The sequence below is a fragment of the Rhinopithecus roxellana genome, chromosome 13 (genome assembly GCF_007565055.1).
Source record: "Rhinopithecus roxellana isolate Shanxi Qingling chromosome 13, ASM756505v1, whole genome shotgun sequence".
Taxonomy (NCBI): Eukaryota; Metazoa; Chordata; class Mammalia; order Primates; family Cercopithecidae; genus Rhinopithecus; species Rhinopithecus roxellana.
In genome coordinates, this window is record NC_044561.1 from 44,010,489 (window position 1) to 44,032,255 (window position 21,767).

At 48.0% G+C, this 21,767-nt stretch overlaps 2 protein-coding genes across 4 annotated transcripts in view; one reads left to right on the plus strand and one right to left on the minus strand.

Moving 5' to 3' along the window:
* C2CD2 (C2 calcium dependent domain containing 2) overlaps positions 1–21,767 on the minus strand; it is a 72,104-nt gene that overhangs the window by 26,973 nt on the left and 23,364 nt on the right. Inside the window, exons 3-7 of one of the 3 annotated variants that reach the window (XM_030915543.1) lie at positions 11,668–11,781; positions 6,950–7,054; positions 6,210–6,332; positions 2,698–2,791; positions 697–805 (exon numbers count right to left, since the gene is read on the minus strand). In XM_030915543.1, the coding sequence (XP_030771403.1) occupies positions 697–805; positions 2,698–2,791; positions 6,210–6,332; positions 6,950–7,054; positions 11,668–11,781 (545 nt within the window). Of the gene's footprint in view, positions 1–696; positions 806–2,697; positions 2,822–6,209; positions 6,333–6,949; positions 7,055–11,667; positions 11,782–21,767 lie in introns of all 3 variants that reach the window. The other 2 variants (XM_010383197.2, XM_030915544.1) reach the window with 2 other exon arrangements.
* LOC115892896 (40S ribosomal protein S27-like) lies at positions 14,788–15,095 on the plus strand. The gene has a single exon (XM_030915545.1). The coding sequence runs from the start codon at positions 14,788–14,790 to the stop codon at positions 15,037–15,039; it is 252 nt and encodes an 83-aa protein (XP_030771405.1). The 3' UTR covers positions 15,040–15,095.

Genomic DNA, 21,767 nt, shown 5'->3' on the forward strand with positions numbered 1-21,767 from the left:
CCCACCTCAGCCTCCCAAAGTACTGGGATTACATGTGTGAGCTACCTACTATGCCTGGTCTTTTTTTTTTTTTTTTTTTTTTTTTTTTTGAGACAGGGTATCTCTCTGTCACCCAGGCTGGAATGCAGTGGCACAACAACAGCTCACTGCAGCCTCGATCTTCCAGGCTCAAGCGATCCTCCTACATCAGCCTCCCAAAGAGCTAGGAGTACTACAGGCAAGGCAAGGGCCACCATGCCTTTTAGTAGAGAAGAGGTCTTGCTATGTTGTTTAGGCTGGTCTTAAACTCCTGGGCTCAAGCAATCCTCCCATCTGTGCCTCCCAAACAGCTGGGATTACAGGCATGAGCCTCTGCGCCCAGCCCCTTTTTCTATTTTCTTTGTTAGGTTTTGGATTCAGTCAGAGGCTCCCTCCCTTTCCATGCTGGATGATGTGTGTGTCTCTAAGAGACCCAACAGCGGTTTCCTTTCATCATATCAGGGCATGAGGAGAAAACTGACTCTAAGAGCTGCCTTTAAAATGAAACCCATGTTTGACCTAAAGCTACCTTTAAGAAGCTTAAGACGTCATTTGTTGTTAACTGTTTTGGTTTAGTGTTTTAGCCTAAACGGTGCTGCAGAATGATCTCAGGATTTAGCGCTCCTGAACAGACACGACCGTGGACACGCAGGCCCACGATAACCCGGCCGGACTCACAAGGTGAATTCCTCTTCCCACGTGAGGTCTGTAGTGTTTTTCGTCAGGGTGCTGGAGAACTTCTGTATGGGATCGTTCAGCTGCACGATGCACACTGCGTTAATGTGGCCTGTAATTAAATAGAAGGGCATCGTGTTGGCGTTTATTTTTATTTACTTTTTATTTATTTATTTTTTGAGATGGAGTCTCACTCTGTCACCCAGGCTGGAGTGCAGTGGCACAATCTCAGCTCACTGCAAGCTCCACCTCCCAGGTTCAAGGGATTCTCCTGCCTCAGCCTCCTGAGTATCTGGGATTATAGGCACATACCTCCACGCTCAGCTAATTTTTGTATTTTTAGTAGAGACGGGGTTTCACTATGTTGGCCAGGCTGGTCTCAAACTCCTGACCTCGTGATCCACCCGCCTCGGCCTCCCAAAGTGCTGGGATTACAGGTGTGAGCCACCGCGCCTGGCATTATTTTTATTTTTTAAATTGCATGAAGACATTGTATGTGTAGAAAAAAAGGCTAAATTAAATGGCTACGGTCGAGGCTTACCCACTTCAGAGACTGGGAATTCTTTCATTTTCCATTTTCAAATGCTCATAGCACCAACCTTTATTGGAGTTAAAGAATTTTTTCCCACATTTGATATCAACAGCCCTGGGCTGACCCCAAGTGCCTCGCCCCCTCCTCAGTGCTGACCACAGGCATGGGCTCCCAGGGGAACCCTCCATGAGAGGCAGCACCATTATATACAGAGGCATGGTCCCCACTTTTAGACAAGACTAACGGTTTGCCAAAGCCTGAACATCAGTTCATGTTGACTCCTACATTTGGAAATACACCTCACAGAGTTCCCATTTCCCAACTTACACCAGACAGGTGCGGCACCTGACACTAGCCGGGGTATTGGATCCAGGTAGTAGGACATGGCCCTAGTGAACAGCTGTTTCTGTTTTGAGACAATGCTTCTCCCTGCAGCACCAAGTCCCTAACACACCGTGGAATCAGTAATTGCTAGAATGTGTGGACGCTGGGCCATGCCGCAGCAGGGTGAAGCAGCCTCCAGACGTTTGCTACTGAGCTTTCACAGTCACTCTTCAAGAGAAGACTCAGACCCAGACATGGGGACATCCAGCAGAGGGAGGCACAGGGCCTGGCCTCAGGGCAGGTGCATGTGGGAGCTGGGACCCCAACCCTGACCGACCGAGTCCAGCGAGCCCACTTTTAGCCACTAAGCACTACAGGCTAAAAGAAAGGGCAACATGCAGGCACTTTTACCAAAAAAAATCCTCGACAGCTAGCTCTGCACAGTCTCGGCTGCTAGATGTGGCCCGTTTGTGCTTTTGGAACTGGAGGAAGTCCCTCGCAAATAAAGATAAGTCACCTTTAACACACTCAGGCAATACAATTCACTCCTGTTCTTGGCAAAACGGAGTCGCGGAGTAAAGAGGTGCCCTGTCTCGAGTGACTCTGTGTCTGGGGCCTCAACAATGATTCAGAACCACCCAGAAGGGGTTATCCGTTCTGTGTTGCTTGTCTTGGCTCCAACAGCAGCCATGGTCTCTGAGCACGGGAGTCCCGAGTGTGGCCGAAGTCATCTGATGCCCATCAACTCCCTACATCCCCCTTCACCCACTTTCTAAGAAAGCAGAAGCTGCACCTTGGTCAGGGATGCTTAACACACACATACAGGTTCAACAGTTTAAAAATAAAAAAAGGAAAGAAAAGATAAAAAAGACAGGACAATTCCAGACAAATGAAAAAGGCCAAATCCATTACATTCCTTTCTCCCCTCGGCCTTCACACGTGCAGAAACAGGATTGGATTTTTTACCATCTCTTGTTCCCATTACATTTTCAGGTGCTTTCTGCAACCATGGCAGTGCTCCCGCTGCACCCCCACAGGAAGATGCCACCAGAGAATCCAAGCCCCCCCCCCCCCCCCACAAAGCCCCTGACTCTGCTCAGGGGCAGGAACAGCCCCTCCAGGCAGGCCAGGCTCCCACTGTCACCCACCTGAGGCACCGGGCTCGCTGAGCAGCAAGGCGCTGATGTTCCTCACCAGCAGCTTCAGCTCGTGAGCCCTTGGAGGTTTCGGAGGACAGGATTCCTGAGCAGTAGAGGGGGCACACTGTAAGTTCTGAAAAAATAAAAAGCATTTTATTTTTGGTCTTCGTGGGGAGACCGAGGACCAAGGAAGTAGCCATTGGACTCCTGTTATGGGGGGTGGTGGCAGTGGGGTGTCTACAGGAAAATCTGCACGGAGAACCCAAGCTCTGGGGTCTGCTCTGGGGAGCCAATGAGCCATCGCCATCCTCCTGCCTGGGAGCATTTTCTATCTAAAATACAGCAAGCACAAGTAGCAATGCATTCATCCACAGACAGGGTTCCCAAAACTTACCACAAGGGAAGATGGAGCTCGCTTTGCCATGGGTCTAAACTATCTGACCCGGGCAGGTGCTTAAGAGTGTGAGGACCTCTCCTGCCGGCTGCAGGCACTCACGGCCTGCTAGCACAGAGCAGGACACCAGCCAGCTGGGAATGGCCAGGGCCGTCAGCCCTCACCCATTTCCTACCTCCACACAGAGTACAACGTCCACATGAGGAATGTCTATGCATACCCTAGCACTGCACAGGTGAGAGGACAAGTGAAGGGACAGGTGAGGGGCACAGGAGAGGGGACAGGTGAGGGGACAGGTGAGGGGACAGAGGCAGGGGCAGCTGGGACCAGCTTCCACTACCTCACATCTTCCAACAGGCACCAGGGCGTTTCCAACAGAAAGCACCCCCAAATCTGGAAAAGCCCAGCTTCAAACCAGCATTTCCCAAACCGGGTTCCACCTGTCACCCACTGCCAAGAGTGTTCTTTTTTTTTTTTTTTTTTTTTTTTTTGAGGTAGAGTCTTGCTCTGTTGTCCAGGCTGGAGTGCAGTGGTGCGATCTCAGTTCACTGCAACCTCCGCCTCCTGGGTGCAAGCAATTCTCCTGCCCCAGCCTCCTGAGTAGCTGGGATTATAGGTGCCTGCCACCACACCCAGCTAATTCTTTTTGTATTTCTAGTAGAGACAGGGTTTCACCATGTTGGCCAGGCTGGTCTCGAAATCTTGACCTCAGGATCCGCACGCCTCAGCCTCCCAAAGTGCTGGGATTACAGGCATGAGCCACCGCGTCTGGCCAAGAGCGTTCTTTTAAAAGAGGCTCTGTTCGTTGCAAGCATTCAAGGACCCAGACGGGCTTCTCGGAGGTGGCGCCAGCCCCCATGCTGTGAGAAGTTTTCAGGCAGAGACCTGGGTGCTGATTCCACTGAGCACTTCTTCAGGGCAACATCCCCTAATGTCTCAAGAGACACAGGTACTCTTTCCCACCCGAAAAGCACTGTTCGGATCCGGGCACTTCCCAAACGTGAGCTGAGGGTGCTACAGCCCCAGAAGGAATTGCTGAAGTCCCTGAAATCCAAGGGCGCGAGCACTGGGGACAGAGCAATCTACTTGTCTGGGACAGAGATGAAATCTTTTTTTTTTCAATTGCTGAGGGTGATGGTTAACGGCATGTGTCAACTTGACTGGGCCATGGGGTGCCCAGATATTTGGTCCGACATGATTCTGGGTGAGACTGTGAGTGCGTTTCTGGATGAGATTAACATTTAACGTGGCACACACAGTGATCAGATTATCCTCCCTCACGTGGGTGGGCCTCATCCAGTCAGTTGGAGGTGCAATGGAACAAAAAGGCTGAGTAAAAGGAAACTCCTCTTCTTCACTGCTTGAGCCGGGAAAGGGGCCTTTTCTTGCCTTCAGACTTGGACTGAAACAGTGACTCTTCATGGGTCTTGAACCCACTGGCCTTTGGACTGGAACATACACCACGGGCTCTTTTGGGTCTCAGGGCTTCAGACTCGAACTAGAATTACCCCCACAGACTCTCCTGGGGCTGCAGCTTACCAAATGCAGATCTCGGAACTTGTCAGCCTTCATAATTGTGTGAGCTGATCACACACACACACACACACACTCCCATTGGTTCTGTTTCTCTGGAAAATCTTGACCAAAAAAAATATATATATGCTATTTTGATTAAATAAAATATACAAATTTATGGAAAAGCATGATTGAAGTTATGATCTTCTGGGTCCTATTATTTTTTAAATTCATGGATTCCAAAACTATACGACTGTTTTATGAAGTTGCATACATTTTGACATTAAAAGCTGATTGTCATATTCAGCACAGTCACCTCTGATGTGAAATAAGCTACTGTGACAGAATTACTGAAAGGGACAGCGCTGGGACTCTCCTCTCACCTCCCAAGAAGCACGGGCTGGTCCCCTCCATTTGGAGAGGCTGAGTGCCCCCAGGCCTCAGGCCCCTGGGAAGCCCCTCAGACATCCGCACCCCTCCTGTTCTGCCCTGCTGGCCCAGTGCCCCTTCTGCATATTGCAGGCTTCGGGAGGGTGATGGTGCTTCCTTATACTCTTGGGACCCCCACTGCCAGGGCTTAGCACCAAACACTGCCATCAGCTGATATCTGTTCAGTGAAACAAAGTCTTCAGACTCTACTGACAGCTGGTGACGTCTGCAGACCAACGACCGACATCATATAAGAATTTATATTTTCAAACTGACTTCACCAAGAGCTAGATAATAAAGATGGACATTATAATAAAGACATATTTTATCATGCTATATAAAACCACTGCCCCAAAATATATTTTTTAAACTTCAGGGACTATAAGTGCCTGTTTTACATAGTCATGATAAAAAGATCAGCATATGACCAAGAGAACGCACCCTACACAAAGGATTATTGATGTGTTATTTAGGTCCATGAAGTTGACCACGGCAAATGCTCTGGATAAGAATTTAACCAGAAAAGTGAGTAGCACCCTAATCAGATGGTACAGGAGGGCTCCAGCATGAGGAGGGAGGCAGGTGATACGGAAAAGGGGGTCACACAGACGAGACTAGCCTCCTTTATTGTGCACCCCCAAAGGACATAGACCTCCAAGAGGCAGGAGCTGTTGCAGGCAGGACCAGGGCAGCAGACCGGCCCAGGCTAAACTATCTCTGTCTATCCCACCCACCTGGCTCTGCTTGCTTCTGGGGCAATGTTCTCAACACTGGCTACTTTCCCAGGTACCTTGGTCCTGGAAGGATGAGGTCTAGGGCTCTGAATGGACAGGGAAATGTCAGGTTTTTGTTTTGTTTTGTTTTGTTTTGTTTGTTTTTTTGAGGTGAAGTCTTGCTCCGTTGTCCAGGCTGGAGTGCAGTGGTGCGATCTCAGCTCACTGCAACCTCCACCTTCTGGGTGCAAGCGATTCTCCTTCCACTTTATGAAGCTTTGCAGCCCCCTGCTCCGAACCCGAGGCTTTATCCCACACCCACCATCATTATCTCCAGCAAGCACCCGAACCATCTTGGCTCTACCATGGGAGGTGGAGGAATGCTGGAAATGCACACAGATTCTCCAAGAGAGGCGGGCCATGGTGCCTGATGGGGTTCAGAGGCAGCCACAGCACCCAGATGGGTTTACCTGAGTTTCCTTTACATTCATGGGCTTAATGATCAGAACCACTGATGGAGAGGCAGAACCAACCAAATGCTTCAAGATGTCCTCGAGAGTGTCAGACATCGCACTTGTCTCAGCCACCGGGTCCTAGTGAAAGAGGAGAAAGTTGACAAATCGACTTTGCAAGGCCACTCCCTGCTCTCAACCTCATGTCTTTGGGTGACTAAAACCATGCAAAGCAGGAAGGAAGGAAATTACCTTCAGATTTTAGCTCTGTCCTTGCAAAAACTGTGGAAAGAAGAGGCCCTGCCCTTGGAAACAGCCTTCGGACTCAGCTCAAGTTACAAGTGCAGCGCCCTCACCACGGGAAAGAGTGTCTGATCACCAGATATGGCAGAGCATGCAGCGGGTACCTACAGTGTCATTATCCTTGGCTGCATATACTAAAATCATCCAGCCAAGCAAACCTGCATCTGGGGTGGGGCAGGGAAGGCTTCAGGGTTTTTTTAAGTGGCCAGGTGACTCCAGGTGCAGCTCAGGTGGGAGCTCTGCATTCAATCCATCAAAGCCATCCCCCGCAGGCCCTGCCAAGCCAAAGGGACCATCCACATCCAGACAGGCCCAAGCCAGCCCCAGAAGGGGTGGCTGGGGATAGGGAAGGAGGCCACCAACACCAGCCATGCACTCAGTTCCCCGCCACAGACTGTCCTAACACACATGTGTTCTCACGCCAATGGAAGAATCACAAAAACTTACGGACTGACCTCCCCCAGTGCTTTGGGCTGGATATTAACAGCCATTTCCGGCACACTGATGAAGGACCAGCTAATCTGGAGGTCCTCTCTCTTCTCTTTCATGTGGAACTCCAGCTATTAAAAAACAAGTTATTAGAGGGCTACTCTTTCCACCAAAGCCTTAATGTGCATGTGCGTGTCCATGTGTGCATGTGACTGTGTATGTGAACACGTGTGCATGTGTGTGCATGTATGAGCATGTGTGCATGTATGAGCATGTGTGTGCATGTGTGTGACTGCATGTGAGCATGTGTGTGCGCATATGTGAACATGTGCCCATGTGACATGCAAGTGTGTGCATGTGTGCATGTGAGTGTGTGCATGTGCGTGTATGAGTGTGCATGTGTGTGCATGTGAGTGTGCATGTGTGTGCATGTGTGAGTGTGCATGTGTGAGTGGGCGTGTGTGGATGTGCATGTGTGTGTATGGGGGTATGTGCATGTGTGTGAGTGCATGTGTGCGTGAGTGCATATATGCGCATGTGTGAGCATGTATGTGCATGTGAGTGTGAGTGTGCATGTGTGAGTGGGTGTGTGTGTATGTGCGTGTGTGCGTGTATGGGCATGTGTGTGCATGTGTGAGTGCATGAGTGTGCGTGTGTATTTGAGCGTGTGTGGAAGTGTGCGTGTAAGCATGTATGCCTGTGTGTGCGTGTGTGTGCATGTGTGCGTGAATGTGCATGTGTGTGTATGTATATGCGTACCTGCTCATTTATTCATGTATTTTCATAGAAAACTGCTTAGCTTTCCATTTGGCATACTATGTGCTTTCAAAATGGAGAGGAGGACCCCAAACTCCCTTTACTCCCTTCCCTTCCTGCCCCTTCACTGGCCTCAACCTACCCCTCAAAGAGGAACCTCAGCATTGGTTTCCAACAACTAGATGTCATCAGAGCCCTGCAGTCTATTTAACATAGTTTGCTGTGCCTTGCATTTCTTCTTCTGGGAGTGTCCCCAAGGCATAAAGGAGAGAGGAGTGAGAGAAGGGCCCAGGGCACCTCATTCTAATTCTGGGCGTGGGCTCCCCTGCCCCACACTCACACAGCCCTGAAGATTGTGTGCAGCACAAAGGCATCTTTACTGTCTCTTGCCAGGGCCGCCACAGCAGCCTCTAACTGGACTCCAATCTCTAAGGATGCCTCATCCCATCCTGTCCATTTGGGAGACAGAACAGTGGCCCCCAAAGATGTCCACACCCTAATCCCTGGAACTTGTGACTGTGGGACCCTACAGGGCACAGGAGACTTGGCAGGTGCAAGAGGGGAAGGACCTCAAGATGGGGAGATGACCCTGGGTCCTTCCGAGGAGCCCAGTGGAAGCACGTGAGTCCTGAAGAGTGGGGGAGAAAGGGAGAAGAGGGGCCAGGGCGTATGAAGTGAGGACTGTAAGCATGCCTGCTGGTGTGGAAGTGCAGGAAGGCACCCTGAGCTGAAAAATGGGGTGTCTCAAGGAGCCAGAAATGGCCCTCCACTGACAGCCAACAAGAAAATGGAACTCAGTCCCGTAATCCCATGGAATGAAATTCTACCAAAAACCCCAAAAGCAACGAACAGACTCCCCTGTGACTGCCACTAAGGCAGGCAGCCCTGACAGCTTCTGGATTTGCACCTGGCCGGACACCTGGCCTCCCTTATGATGGCATCACCAGTCTGTGCTGTTTTAAACTGTTCACAGTCATTTGTTCCCACAGCCATAAGAAAGCTACTATTGCATCCTTTATTCTTCAGCTAGATGTTCCGTCCAAAGCAAAAGTCTCACCTTTGCACATCCCCATCCCTTCCCCGCTCCTAAACAAAAGGAAAGAACAACTTTAGACTATCTGAGTACATGGACTCTCACCTCAGCTAGAAGCAGGGTAAGAGAAAAAAGATGACTTTTACTTCATAACCGTCTCCAACCTGCCTTTCTTGTCTGGTAATTCTGGAAAAAATTAGGTAATTCTAGGGGAAAAGTGCACTTTAATTGTTTTGACACAGACAGCTGAGTCGAGGGAGACCACTCTTGCATCTCTGGTCGGAGGAACATCAGAGAAGCGGGAACGCCTCCTGCCACCAGCATCAATTACTCACCAATCTCTAGCAGCTGCCTCTGTGCTCAGAGGTAATCCACATACCGGTTTCTAACTGTGTTAACAGATCAAAGATACAACTGTGTTCCTTCTGTGTGAGCTGCTTAAAATGGCATGAATGCTTTGATATAATGAACACAATGTCAGAAATGACATTTCTTCATTTGTGTTTGTGATCCTCTCTGGACTCAGTCAGTTCCAAAACATGCATCAAATGTTGGGTAAATATGACCCAGACTTTGGAAGTTATTTTCTAATCACATCGTCCAAATCATCTGGGGGATGCAGGAGAGCACGAACACCTCACGAATCCATGGTGCCAACCTTTCATCTTTGCAGTTCTCTCAAAGGGGGTGCTGCTGGGGCGGGGCTGAGAAACTGGGAGGGTGGATTTCAGAAAAAAGCCACGTGGGTAGCCAGGAAATCTTGTGAGTGCTGGCTATTTAAAACTATGCCTTTGTAGGAAAAGCATACGAGATGTCATCTTCCCTTGCAACTGGGAATTCTGCATGACTTGAGCTCATCCCCCAAATTCGGTGCTAAGTCCAAGGACACGGGAGATGAAACAGAGCATTGAACTGGCAGTGACCCTTGAAACAAGCCCAGACAACTGCAATTTTTAAATACCAGCTAAATAGGAACTCTGGTGACTATCTGGCCGGATGTGAGAGACGCACAAGCTCTCTGATGATTTGGGCATGCAAAGTGTCACTGGGCTTACTCTAATTACTAGAGATCCGTAAGTCTCTCTATGTAAAATTATAGAGCTATGTATAATTATACATATGTCTTTATTATAATAAGCCTATTATTGGCCGGGCGCGGTGGCTCAAGCTTGTAATCCCAGCACTTTGGGAGGCCGAGACGGGCGGATCACGAGGTCAGGAGATCGAGACCATCCTGGCTAACACCGTGAAACCCCGTCTCTACTAAAAAATACAAAAAAAACTAGACGGGCGAGGTGGCGGGCGCCTGTAGTCCCAGCTACTCGGGAGGCTGAGGCAGGAGAATGGCGTAAACCCGGGAGGCGGAGCTTGCAGTGAGCTGAGATCCGGCCACTGCACTCCAGCCCGGGCGACAGAGCGAGACTCCGTCTCAAAAAAAAAAAAAAAAAAAAAAAAGCCTATTATTAAAACATGGAATGATGGTAATACTAATGTACCCTAGAACTTAAATAAAAAATAAAAATAAAAAAAAATACTTTCCCAGATTCCAAGTCAAACCTGCTAGCTTTATAAGACACCATTTTCAGGCTTGATCATAAACCAGAGAAAAGGAATGAGAACCCAGGAAGGGAAAGGTGGGATGGAAGAATGAGAAAAGTAGAGAAAGGAATGGCAGAAATGCAAGGAAGGCAAAGGAAGAGAGAAAAGAAAAAAAAGCATCCAGGATATTGACAAAACTGACTCTGGGAATTCTTTGAATGCTGATGGATGCTACAAAGTGCCTCTTTTCATTATGAAATTACTTCCTGGCCGGGCGCGGTGGCTCAAGCCTGTAATCCCAGCACTTTGGGAGGCCGAGACGGGCGGATCACGAGGTCAGGAGATCGAGACCATCCTGGCTAACACGGTGAAACCCCGTCTCTACTAAAAATACAAAAAACTAGCCGGGCGTGGTGGCGGGCGCCTGTAGTCCCAGCTACTCGGGAGGCTGAGGCAGGAGAATGGCGGGAACCCGGGAGATGGAGCTTGCAGTGAGCCGAGATTGCGCCACTGCACTCCAGCCTGGGCAACAGAGCGAGACTCCGTCTCAAAAAAAAAAAAAAAAAAAAAAAAAAAAAAAAAAAAAAAAAAAAAAAAAAGAAATTACTTCCTAGGAACTCATCACCAAAACAATTCAAGCTCAAGTACATATTTTCAAATGAACTATTTTTTTTTTGCATCTCTCTATATATTATATATTTCTGACAACTTATCACTGCAGAATAATGTCTTATTTCTTAATTGTTTCATGTTTATTGATTTTATTTCTCCAGCGAGAATACACATTTGAGCATTTTTTTCTTATGTCCATCATAATGCCCAAAATAATACCTAATAATGAATAGCATACCGTTATCTGAGTCATTTATATCTAGTTTTGTTCACTCATTCAATTGATAAACATGTTAAGTATTTATAGTGTGCCAAGCGCTAAGGATACAGAGGTGAATATGGTAGACCAGATTCTAAAAATAATAATAATGGGGGGGTTCTTTTTAAATCAACCTTGTCAGAAACTGAAAAGAGGAATGGCCCACCGCCGCCGCTCTGCTGTGTTTCCAAGCTGCAACCAGTGCCAGATTCGGAACCAGAACCACTTTTCTCATCTCAGATGCCACCTGTCTTATCATATCCATCAACAACACCCCGCCTTGTTCAAATGCCCGAAAGAGTGAACCCCTGAGTTTGTTATAAAGGTATGTGTGCGTGTGTAGTGTGTGTGTGTAATGTGTAGTGTGTATGATCATTTCCTACATATACAATCCTGTATGGAAGCTTACAGTTTGAAAATTATGACACGAATGATAATTAATAAAAACATGAATGTTACAGCCCCGTGACTCACACCATGCTCACTCTTCACATTTCTGAGAACTGTGACAGGTCTCATAACTTGCAAAATCTACACATCTTTACCTGTAAATGGAATGGGGAGAGCCGCACGTTGTATAGCCGGCATCCAGCATCCGAGGCAGGCTTCTCGCTGACCAAGAACTGAATAGCCTGGCCCACCACCTGACAGACCACCACCTGGAGGAGGCACAGGTAAGGGAGAAAACTGTATCCAAAACAAAGGACAGTGCATACATAGGCATCTTTTTTTTTTTGAGACAAGGTCTTGCTGTGTCGCCCAGGCTGGAGTGCAGTGGTGCGATCTCGGCTCATACCTCCCCAGCTCAGGCGATCTTCCCACCTCAGCCTCCTGAGTACATGGAACTACCGGGGTGTGCCCCCACACCCACTTAATTTTTGTATTTTTTTTTTGTAAAGATGGGGTCTACCAAGGCTGGTTTCGAACTTCTGGGCTCAAGCAATCTTCCCACCTTGGCCTCCCAAAGTGCTGGGATTACAGGCATGAGCCACTGCGCTCAGATGCCATAGGCATCCTTTTCTTTTTTGTTTTGAGACAGAGTCTTACTCTGTCACCCAGGCTGAAGTGCAGTAGAGCAATCTCAGCTCACTGCAACCTCCGCCTCCCTGGTTCAAGCGATTCTTCCACCTCAGCCTCCCAAGTAGCTGGGATTACAGGTGCATACCACCATGGTCAGCTAATTTTTGTATTTTTAGTAGAGACAAAGTTTCACCATGTTGACTAGGCCGGTCTCGAACTCCTGACCTCAGCCTACCCACCTCAGCCTCCCAAAGTGCTGGGATTACAGGCGTGAGCCACCACGCCCGGCCTAGGCATCTTTATATCAAAATAATCTGGACTTTATACATTAGCAAGGATATAAATTTAGAGTTTCAAAGTTGGATAAATATTCAGATTAACATCTTTTCTATAATGTAGTAATTTGAAAACTAGAACAATATTTCAAATATTTGCTTCCTGATGACTTTCTTAGGATCTAAACTCTTGACCAAATCTAGTTATCATGCGCCTTCCACATATAATGCAGTTTTTTTCCTTTTTTTGAGACGGAGTTTGACTCTGTCGCCAGGGCTGGAATGCAGTGGCGTAATCTCAGCTCACTGTAACCTCCCAAGTTCAAGCAATTCTCCTGCCTCAGCCTCCTGATTAGCTGGGATTACAGGTGCGTGCCACCACCACTCCTGGCTAATTTTTTGTATTTTTAGTAGAGACGGGGTTTCATCGTGTTAGCCAGGATGGTCTCGATCTCCTGACCTCGTGATCCGCCCGCCTCAGCCTTCCAAAGTGCTGGGATTACAGGCATGAGCCACCGTGCCCGGCCAACAAAGTCTTTTTCTTTAAATATCATCTTGTTCTGTGTCTCCACAATAGCTGATTTTTAATTCCCCAAATGTTTCCACATTCATACACAGTCAAAGCCATTAGCCATCTTTTTTGGCTAAAAATGAGTCTTAAAAAGAAAGCAAGTTATAGATGTTAAAAGTAAAAAAAGTTGGCCAGGCACGGTGGCTCAAGCCTGTAATCCCAGCACTTTGGGAGGCCGAGACGGGCGGATCACGAGGTCAGGAGATCAAGACCATCCTGGCTAACACGGTGAAACCCCGTCTCTACTAAAAAATACAAAAAACGAGCCGGGCGAGGTGGCAGGCACCTGTGGTCCCAGCTACTCGGGAGGCTGAGGCAGGAGAATGGCGTAAACCCGGGGGGCGGAGCTTGCAGTGAGCTGAGATCTGGTCACTGCACTCCAGCCCGGGCGACAGAGCGAGACTCCATCTCAAAAAAAAAAAAAAAAGTAAAAAAAGTTTTCTTACATTACCCAGAACACAAGGGGTTGCTTTCACCTAAATAATTTCGACACTATCATGGTTTTCAAAAAGGTGGAAGTGATTGGAAAAACATACAAAGTATCAAACAATTATAAAATTATGCAGTCATACCAAAACTAGAATTACAAAATGAGCTCATTCAAGAACCTGTCAGAGAAAGATAATAACATCAGGAATAAACCAAACTGTGGCTTCCTGACATAAATCATAAATCATACAGTATTAAGAGGCGTGATTTTCACAGCTACCATGGCACACAGGGAGATCCAGTTTCTGCCACAGATTCCTCTACAGAAGCCGATCTAAAATGAGAGGTCAGACCCCTCCCCGCTCCCCTCCCGGGGGCAGAGGGCCAAGCAGACACGTGTGGGATAATTACCAGGCCAGGTGCCAGGTGTGCACTGGCCAGGAGGGCAGGGGAGGCTGGGGCACGCTGGGCTGGACCATAGGGCAGGCACAAGGGGGTTCCGTAGGTGGCCAGTGTTTGGCCAAAAAGCAAAGCTATCAGGAGCTAAGGGTAAGTCAGACTGACCTCCTCATTCCCAAAAGAACCACTGACTCCACTGCAGGGAGTCACTGGACAGGAAGAGAAAATTCTTTAATTCTCTGGTGGATTTATCAGAATCTAAAATACCAAATGGAAAGATTATCAAAATAATTACTTGGTCGGGGCCTGCTATTCCCCCAAGTTCAGGGCTAGGACATACTTTCTCATCTGCTGGCTCCTGGCCGTAGCCAAGTCCTGGATCCAGCTCTTCCCACCACTGGCCCACTCCACTCTGGAACAAAAACGGAACCTGGGCATTGAGGCCCTGGCAGGGGTCAACATCCAGTATCCACAACCAAATACCTCAATGCCACAGAGCTAGAAAAAGAAAATCCCGCCTTCTCTCAACATTGGCAGAAAGTCACACAATTCTTTCTAGCGGTTCTTATAACGCCATGTTCAGAAGACTGATTCACATGAGTTAATTACATATTTCCATCATCTCCAGAGTTCGCAAAGGGCCAGAACAAAAAAATGTTTGTATAAGAAATGTCGTCTCTTCACGTTAAAAATAAATGATCTATAAATAGTCCTTTTTGGAGGAACATGCTTTGTGGCCAGATGAGTTACACGCACCAATGGCATGACACTGAGAAAATTCCCTGTCCTTGGTCTCAACAGCCCACGCCTTTTACTGCTTAAAGTAAAAAATAAAAATAAATTTAAAAACCCGACACTGACTCTGAGCACTGCATGATTCCTTTGGAACCTTTTCTACTAAGCGAATCAGCTTTGTACCAAGAAAACAGACTTAGTGCTTTCCGGCGGTGACGACCTACCCACACGAGAACATGCCTCTCGCAAAGGATCTCCTTCATCCCTCCCCAGAAGAGGAGAAGAAACACAAGAAGAAACGCCTGGTGCGGAGCCCCAGTTCCTACTTCATGGATGTGAAATGCCCAGGATGCTATAAAATCACCACGGTCTTCAGCCATGCACAAACGGTAGTTTTGTGTGTTGGCTGCTCCACTGTCCTCTGCCAGCCTACAGGAGGAAAAGCAAGGCTTACAGAAGGATGTTCCTTTAGGAGGAAGCAGCACTAAAGGCGCTCTGAATCAAGATGAGTGGGAAACCATCTCAATAAACACATTTTGGATAATAAAAAAAAAAAAAAAAGAAAACAGACTTAGCATCTCAACCCAAGCAAGAATGAATTTCATTTCCCTTCGTGTATCCAGTTCTACAGAAAGCTTCCCACCACCCATTCCCTGATACATAGAGAACCAAGCACTTGATTAAAAGCAAGCAAATAAGTAAATAGATAAAAGAACTTTAAAACTTCTAGAATGCAGGACTCCAAAGCTCATAAGTAATCACTCAAGCCCCATCACTGAAGTAGTATAATCTCTACATTCTACTCTAGGACAGAATGTGTGACATCTTTTCATAGTGACACCCTGGCGTGTCTTCCCCAGCCCTAGGGCTTCCCGACCCTCTCAATAAAACCTGGAGTGCAGACCAAGCCTTTCTTGGCCTCCCCTCAGAGTCCGGCTAGGAAAGTTCATTAAAGAAACAATCTAAGCTGAGTGTGGTGGCTCATGCCTGTAATCTCAGTGCTTTGGGAGGCTAAGGCAGGAAGACTGCTTGAGTCCAGGAGTTCAAGACTAGCCTGGGCAACATAGCAAGACCCTATCTCTTAAAAAAAAATTCGCCAAGCATGGTGGTGTGCACCTGTAGTCCCAGCTACTCAGAAGGGTAAAGTGAGAGGATCACTTGAGCCCAAGGGTTTGAGGCTGCAGTGAGCCGTGATTGTGCCATTGCATTCCAGCAGAAAGAAACATTCTGAACCTGCCTCAAATTTTTACATGGCCAAACAAAATGCTGCTCCTGCTGCACTTGGAGGGACAACCATTAGGACCAAATCCCCTTCCAGGACCAGCCCCTGCCTCTGTCACCCTAACAAATAATGCCCCATTTGCCAAATGGACAGGGACAAAATGGAGAGGAGATTTTAAAAACAAGTAATCTTCTTTTAGCGTATTAAGGTGTTATCCACAATGGGGATTAAATTCTGCCAACCCATGCCAACAGTGGCAAGGCCCCCAGGAGCTGAGAGGGGTTCCTCGCATCACAGCAGAAGGCAGGATCACCTGACACAGGTAAGCAGCTCCTCCTCACTAGTTAGCCTTCCTAAGTGGCCAGATGTCAAGGGTTAACATCTACCTAAATACCCACGAGTGGGTAGAGACCCTGATCTTGACCCTAGAGTCTCCCTCCCGCAATCAGCCATGGTTGTGAGAGCCTCTTCTTTTTTTTTTTTTTTTTTTTTTTGAGACGGAGTCTCGCTCTGTCGCCCGGGCTGGAGTGCAGTGGCCGGATCTCAGCTCACTGCAAGCTCCGCCTCCCGGGTTTACGCCATTCTCCTGCCTCAGCCTCCCGAGTAGCTGGGACTACAGGCGCCCGCCACCTCACCCGGCTAGTTTTTTGTATTTTTTAGTAGAGACGGGGTTTCACCATGTTAGCCAGGATGGTCTCGATCTTCTGACCTCGTGATCCGCCCGTCTCGGCCTCCCAAAGCGCTGGGATTACAGGCTTGAGCCACCGCGCCCGGCCGAGAGCCTCTTCTTAACTTTCCAAGTGAGCTCTGCGGGGAATCCCAGTTCTAGGGAACTGATAGACTGGGCCCTAAGTGTTACCCTCTGAAACAGTCTGCTATTAGTACAGGATTTTGCAAAGTTAAATAGAACAATTATCTAGCACCGGCGGCAGTGACAGTGAACTCCTCTGAGGACAGGAGTGAACCCCCAGCCCCAGGGCAGAACTCCACGGAGCCCAGGTCTGCATCCGCAGGAGGGAGCTCCCTTGACAACAACCAACCATCCCCCAACCTGCATTTTTTTGAGAATTTTTTTCCCCCCAAACAAGCAAAGATTATTTACATAAAGCATTTCAAAATCAAGCAACAGAAGGGTGAACTTTGTTTTCCAAATAAACAACTTCCTCTCTGCATAAGTGACAGTGTTTTTTGGAGAGGGGGCTATTGGTGTAAGTCAGGGTCTCCACGTGGAGAGGAGACTCATGGTTGGCAGGTGAGGGTTTGGGTGGGGGAGCCCTGGGCAGCAGCTGGAAGCGCCACGGGGAGAAGAAAGCAAGACTGAAGGCTGAAGAGCAGGCTGAGCAGGGAGGCCTTCACTCACCTTCTCTGCTCTCTCCAGCCTCAACACCTTGACCTCATGTAGTTACATACCTATGCAAATAGCGCTTATCTGGAAACTATTCCTTTGTTTAGACTTGGGGCCAAAACATTCCAGGCACAGTTACTCCAAATTTTGCAATTGTTCACCAACAAGAGAGCCCCTGAGTCTTCATATCTCACTGTGCCCTTTCACTTTCCTTTTCAATTAAGCTTCTTGTACAGCTTCCTCTGCTCCTTCTCTTAGAACACTCTAGAGAACTGGAAATCAGGTAATTACTTTTGTCTCCAAAGAAACTAGCAATGCAGCTGAGAACATGTATCCAGAAGGTTTATATACTTGAATATTTTTCACTGTCATCACACTCTGTAACACCTAAGGAAAGAACTCCCAAGTAAAATGAAGGCAAAGACCCTTCATTAATCAAGGTGAGACCGCAAGCGAGTCTCATCTCTGTAAATATTCTTTAAGACAGGATGAACTGGATATAAAACACTATTTCTACTCTGGAACTGGGACTCAATTTAAAACGTAAACTCCATTAGAATGCTAAAGATTATCCCAATATCTACAACATTTAATCCTGTTTGCCCACTAATTCAAAATAAATGGCTAAAGATGTATTTTTATTTATTTATTTTTGAGATGGAGTCTCACTCTGTCCCCTAAGCTGAAGTGCAGCGGTGCGATCTCGGCTCACCACAACCTCTGCCTCCCGGGTTCAAGCGATTCTCCTGCCTCAGCCTCCCAAGTAGCTGGGAATACGAGTGTGCCGCACCACGCCCAGCTAATTTTTGTATTTTTAGTAGAGACAGGGTTTCACCATGTTGGCCAGGCTGGTCTCAAACTCCTGACCTCAGCCTGCCTCAGGCTCCCAAAGTGCTGGGATTGCAGGTGTGAACCACCGCACCCGGCTTAAAAATGTATGTATGTATGTATGTATGTATGTATGTATGTATGTATGTATTTTGAGACAGAATCTCACTCTGTTGCCCAGGCTGGAGTGTGCTGGCGGGATCTCATTTCACCACAACCTCTGCCTCCTGGGTTCAAGTGATTCTCCTGCCTCAGCCTCCCGAGCAGCTGGGACTACAGGTGCGCACCACCACACCCGGCTAATTTTTTTGTATTTTTAGTAGTGACTGAGTTTCACTATGTTGGCCAGGCTGATCTCGAACTCCTGACCTCATGATCCACCCACCTTGGCCTCCCACTTTGCTGAGATTGCAGGTGTAAGCCACCGCGCCCGGCCCAAGATGTATTTTTATAAGAAATTCTCGCAGGGAACTGAGATGAAAAGGGTTGGGAACAAGATGACAGCCAACCCCAAGAGCTGCTGTTTATCCTCTTCTGGGGGAGCCTCGACCACATGGGGCTCCTGCTCCAACCTGACTCCAACCCCACCCCCAGCAACACTCGTTCCCTTTTCTTGTTAGATATTTTAAACAAGGAAGCCTTTCTGTAATATGGCACTACAAGGAGGTGTTGTGAATGCATCACACGGTTTAATGTGGGCATTCTACAGCAGAAAGATCTGTTTGTGAATGTGTTCTCTTTCATCAAGTGTACACTAAAAGACATAAACAAGACAGTTCCTTTAACATGAAGGGCAGAAGGGAAGTGGGTCTTCTCCAGGCTGGCAGCTAGTGCTTCCTGACAGGGCCGGGCCGCTCGACCACACCAACCTCCTACGGCCCGTGCTCTGTATTCCCACCAACCGACGAAACCTCGGGGCCACCACAGGCCTTTCACTCTGTATCCTCCAGGCCAGACTCAGGCTGCACCTGCAGGCTGGCTCGGCCCAGAATTCCACACACCATCATCCGGACAAACAGGTGGCCCTGTGGGAGTCCCATTCAGGGGTGGTATCTGCCCTGGATCTCAGGGAATGGGGTCTCCAACGAGGAACCTCCACCACCCGCCCTGGGAAAGACCCTCATTCAAAACAATTTCACAACCTGTTAGCATTTTAGCATCAATTCCAGGTTCATGGAATACCCGGGATTTCAAATCATACAAAGCAAAGCAAAAAAAAAAAAAAAAAAAAGACAACTGAGCTGAGCTTCCTGTTTACAGCTAGCTAGAGTGACAAATGTGGACAAGTTTAAATCATGGTGCCCATACCAAACAAGCAGCCCCTTGAGTTATGGACAGGGCAGGAGACCGCCCCCCACCCCCCAACCCCGCAGCTCTCAAGGCATATTTCAGCATCAGGTAGAACACACGTGCACACAACACACCACACACACCCAGGGCGAGCTATGGGTTTCCCCTAGAGAGGTATGGAATAAGGTTCTGGGGGAAATTCCACACGATCGCCCAGTTCCGTCTGTAGCTGTGGTTTTACAGATGAAAAGGGTGATCATGCTGACCAGTTCTCCTTTCCCTATCTTCGTTGTCTTTTTTATGGTGAGGATGTGGTGGGGGCAGGAGCTTAAGTGAAATAATAAAAGTGATAATATCACACCTGTAATCCCAGCGCTTTGGGAGGCCAAGGTGAGAGGATCACTTGAGTCCATGAGTGCAAAACGAGACCGGGCAATCTAGTGAGATCCCACCTCTACAAAAAATTTAAAAAGCAAAACAGTAATAAAAATGAAAAAAAAAATCATACTAACAGCATGGTTTATTTTGTGCAGTGGTTGGAGCTAGATTCTGGTTCACTCCAGCCTCTGCTGCATCGTAGCTCCATACCTTGGCCAAGTGACTGCACCTCTCTGCCTCAGTTTCTCCTTCTGTACAGTGGGATGATGCTTCTGACACAAGCTTGTTGTGAGCTCTCATGAGAATGGATACAAGCTCTATACCCAGGGCCTGGTCACACCTGATACCATCACATGCCACAACATGGCAGGTGCCAGGCGGGGTACTGCATGGGCACAGGCCTGACCTGCTTCCTACACCCCTGCTGGGGGGGGGGGGGGGGCTTCTACAGCACAGACACAGAACCTGTGGCTCAGAGAGAGAAGGAAGTGCCTCAAACAAGCCCAGATCCAATCAGGGTCTCCCTGGCTTCCGAGATGGGCTTTTCCCCAGGCTAGGTGAGTTATAACTTTTATTTAAAACTTTCAGTTCCAGCTGATCGTTATACCATCAGGAGCCTCCATTTATTTAGAAATGAAACTGAAAACACATAACTAAAGCATGTCCAGGACCCCTGGCTCCACACCGTGCCAGGCGACATCACCCAAGTCTCCAAAGATCACAAAGTGATCAGCTCTTGCCTTCATCAGCAAGTTTTCCAAATGAATGTTAAGTCGAAAGCTACACTTACCGTACTGCAACCAATGCAGGCAGTGGCTGCTAGCAGAGTACGATGAACAAGAGCAGGTCTGGTATAAAGACAGTGACTCTGCATTCCAAAGCTTAGCTTAGGGGAAGAAGAACAGGCTTCTGCCTTAAGGGTACCACTTATATTTTGGGGCAGAAAGCAGGCACTTTCAAAAAGGGGCTTGGCATGAATGTCATGAAAGGGAAGAAGCGAACAGGTGAGGGTTCACATAACTTGCTCTGGCACCTTATCTACTGAGTGTCCAAGCTGGTGACCGCTGGTGCCTTAGTGGGTAGGACTAGGTTGTAACAGTGGGAGAGAGTTTCGTCATGGGCACTCTTTGGGTTGTAAATCGACTGTTATCTCTCCAGGAAACCTCCTGGTGGGTGAGGGTTTCATTGGAACCTCCTGAGCACATGGTTAGGTGAGCTTTCCCAGTAGGCAGTGTCTGGTGAAAGGGAGGTAAGAGGCTATAATTTCATTTCTAAAGGGCTAAGTAAAAAGTGGGGAGCAGGGGGAAGTGGAGAAAAGAAAAGAAAAAAATAATAATAAACAACAATAACTCATTCTCTTTTTCTTAGAAAATGGGGGTATTCAGGGCTGGGCACAGTGGCTCACACCTGTAATCCTAGCACTTTGGGAGGCCGAGGTGGGCAGATCATGAGGTCAGGAGATCGAGACCATCCTGGCTAACACGGTGAAACTCCATCTCTATTAAAAATACAAAAAATTAGCCGGGCGTGGTGGCATGTGCCTATAGTCCCAGCTACTCAGGAGGCTGAGGCAGAAGAATCACTTGAACCTGGGAGGCGGAGGTTGCAGTGAGCCAAGAATGTGCCATTGCACTCCAGCCTGGGCGACAGAGCAAGACTCTGCCAAAAAAAAAAAAAAAAAGAAAGAAAGAAAGAAAGAAGAAAGAAAGAAAATGGGGGTATTCAGTTACAACATTTCCTACAAGAAATGCAACTCTTTTTCAGTGAGCGACCTGTCACAGCACAGTTCCTAAGCACTGATTCACATTCATCTTTTTACCGATGTGTGGACCTCGGACCCCCAGGGAAGGGACCATGAAAAGCTTCTGAACCCCCACGTGCCAGGGAAGAGCTGCAGCTGCCCCTGCGGGGGAAGGGCTGGCTCTCAGGTGGCTTGAGCTATGGAAATACGAATTTCCTTCTTCTAGGTCAAACATTCTGGAGCAAATCTCTCCCACGACGTGAGGAAAGACAAGAGGTAGAAACTTGCTGCTTTTGTGTAAGAATGTAATTAAAGTCTAGGAGAAATAAATGCACTCGGTGCATGTTGGGACTAGAAGAGAATGCAGAGAGAGCCCCCGAAGAAAAGTCTGAAGGCCGTGCTTCGCTGCCTC